Source organism: Microsporum canis, genomic scaffold (assembly GCF_000151145.1).
Source record: "Microsporum canis CBS 113480 supercont1.4 genomic scaffold, whole genome shotgun sequence".
Classification (NCBI taxonomy): Eukaryota; Fungi; Ascomycota; class Eurotiomycetes; order Onygenales; family Arthrodermataceae; genus Microsporum; species Microsporum canis.
The window spans coordinates 2193918-2196413 of NW_003299166.1; the positions used below are offsets into that span (position 1 = coordinate 2193918).

Sequence of the window (2496 nt, forward strand, 5' to 3'; positions counted from 1 at the left end):
CTCAGCACGTGTTCTCGCGACAGGAACAACCCAAATGTTCTAGATGTTGCAAGCAAGCTCCTTGATATTTCAGGCTCAACTGTGAAACTAGATCCTAGTTTAATACTGAGATACATAGAACTTGTTCGGGCTCTCGTTAACAGGGAGAAGCTCGTATCGGACTCGGCGAATATGAACAAGATAAGACTGAAATATTCACTTGACGGTTCCCCGACTGTACCAGCTGAGCTACACCAAACGCGTCTTCTCAAAGCCCTCACCCATCTTAGGCTACGTACGCGAGATGCCATCGAACTGCTTGCATTTGGCTACATTAAACAGAACAAGAAGCCCACGGAGCTTATATCGGAAGATCCTACCCAGGGTAAAGAGAAAGAATCAACTAGCATTCCAAGTATAGCCCCAAATGAGGCAGAGGAAGACGCAATGGTTGAAAAGGCATTGAGAAAGCTTGAATCTGGCCCATCTTTAAAGGGTCCCAGCCCCCATAGTTTACTTGATATCCTGTGGCAGTCGCTTGCCCTGTATAAGAGGATTCTTGGCCCACAGTTGATTCCAGCACCCTCTGACTCCTCGCCCGACACCTCTTCTGTGTCGTCATACTTATCTGACTCAGATCGGAATTGGCTGGCTAAGGACTGCGAAAGGCTGTCAATGTTCGGCCCTTACTTCAAACAGTTTGGAGTTAAGGAAAATGCGGATAATAGCATTGGGGCCGATAATTTCACTGACCGGAGTCAAGACGTTTGATTACAATAAAAGACCAATCATTAGTTGGCTGTTCGGCAAACGTTTTAGACGAGAATACCCTCCTCATTCATCCACTTGTAATGTTTAGAATAGATTTGATAGATACCCGCAATTTCGACAAATAAGACATGTATACTACCCTCAACTTGCGATGCGTATGAACTTGGTTCAATACCAACTTGGATGAGCAGTTAATTCAGCATACTCAACATCTACAATCTCGCGGTGGGTCTGAGTTAACCTTTCGGCTCCAACCTATTTTGAGCCTCACCATCAGCACCAAGAGCTTCACAGAGATGGTGATCCTGTTCGTACTGTTATTCTCTCAACCCCGACAAGCTGTGACGGTAACTCGTCAGGTACTACAGTGATACTAGTCATTGGAAGTCAAACTTCACAGTCCGACAGGTGCTAAAAGCTGATAATTGAAATATACACCATATACTCTAGTATGCCGAGAATTCATACACCCCCCCCTTTGATATTGACTACCTTGATTCTATCTTTTAGCTTGTGAACAACGATACAGTAGTAGTAATCAGCCCAAAGCTTAGTATTGCATTTGCTTTATTGTACTGTGCAGATTATTACTGGCGTTTTCTTGGGCTTTTTGATCACTCCGCCAAATCTCACAAGGAGAAGCCTCTCCCATTTTGCCCTGCAGAGAGAAGTTTCAAAGCAGCAAGCATCGAGCCCGGAAGAAGTGCTCTAGTTGTCATAGACTTCAACGCTGTCGAAGACTATTCCTGTGGAAGAAAAAAGAATTATTATATTTCACGAAAGGCTTTTGTAAAAAAGAGAGGGATAAAGAACCGGGATGTCAATCGAACCGTGATCAGCCCCGTCCTCATGAAAATGTTAGTGAAGAGAACATAGTCGTTAGCTATTATGAAGCCTGGCGCCATGGGCTTTTCGAGCAGTGGAATGGGCGGTCTTCCTTACAAGCCGTTTTCATAATTCGCGGCTTTAAAGAAAAATCCAAGCCTGAAGACAGCTCCTAAGCCCAACACAAAAATTTATAGTGATATCGAGATTCTTTTCGCTTTTATGCGAGAATATGCCTTCGCCAGCGTTAATTTTCATTGGGTACATATACCATGGGGCTGATTCTCTTCTGAAGCGCGCTGTCTACCTGCTGTATAGCTTATTTTTTCGAGAATATACTAACTCGGCTTCTTGTGGTAGTCCACATGGGGTATGGGACAGCGACAACCCCATAGGCAGTCATATTAACGGTCACGGAAAAGACTTGGGATCATTGATGTAATGCCTTTTAACTATATTAAGTAGGCCATCTGAATACTGATGACAACCTTTGGAGGCAGGACATACAGATCCCGACATATTGTTAGAGACGACGCCGGGACACTGCAATTAATACGAATAATAAATTGTTAATTATTTGACTTTTAATGTCTAAACATAAAATTAATAAAGTACAGATATGCCTTCAACCTTTCCGCCGTCGAGGCATAATCCATGGATATGTAATCTGGGTAAAGGATTCAAACCGTAAGACAGAAGCAAAACTTCCCATCACCCGTGATTTAAGAAAGCAGAAGACCTTCATAGGCCTTGTAACATAGGAAATAGAGTAAAGAAAAACCGTAAACCTGTAGGGAATTGAATAAGCAGGAGGAAATCTAGGTATTCGAGCAGCCCAGTTTTTAGTTTCAACGTAAAAGAAATGAGTTAAAGAATAGGGAAATCGATGCCGAGGGTAGCACGAGTGTCTATCGTGAAAAT

The 2496-nt window shown here is 43.1% G+C and overlaps 2 protein-coding genes across 2 annotated transcripts in view; one reads left to right on the forward strand and one right to left on the reverse strand.

Annotated features, from left to right (window-relative positions):
• Positions 1 to 171: 171 nt before the first annotated feature.
• On the forward strand, positions 172 to 750 carry MCYG_04799 (uncharacterized protein; the record flags this gene model as incomplete). The annotated part of the gene is made up of 1 exon (XM_002847016.1): positions 172 to 750. One exon carries the CDS (start codon positions 172 to 174, stop codon positions 748 to 750), a length of 579 nt encoding a protein of 192 aa, XP_002847062.1.
• Positions 751 to 1979: 1229 nt separating this feature from the next.
• Positions 1980 to 2496, reverse strand: part of MCYG_04800 (ATP-dependent RNA helicase DBP2) — a gene marked incomplete at both ends in the record, with an annotated part of 2555 nt that continues 2038 nt past the window's right edge. Inside the window, one exon of the mRNA XM_002847017.1 lies at positions 1980 to 2020. Coding sequence (XP_002847063.1) covers positions 1980 to 2020 — 41 coding nt within the window. The remainder of the gene's footprint in view (positions 2021 to 2496) is intronic.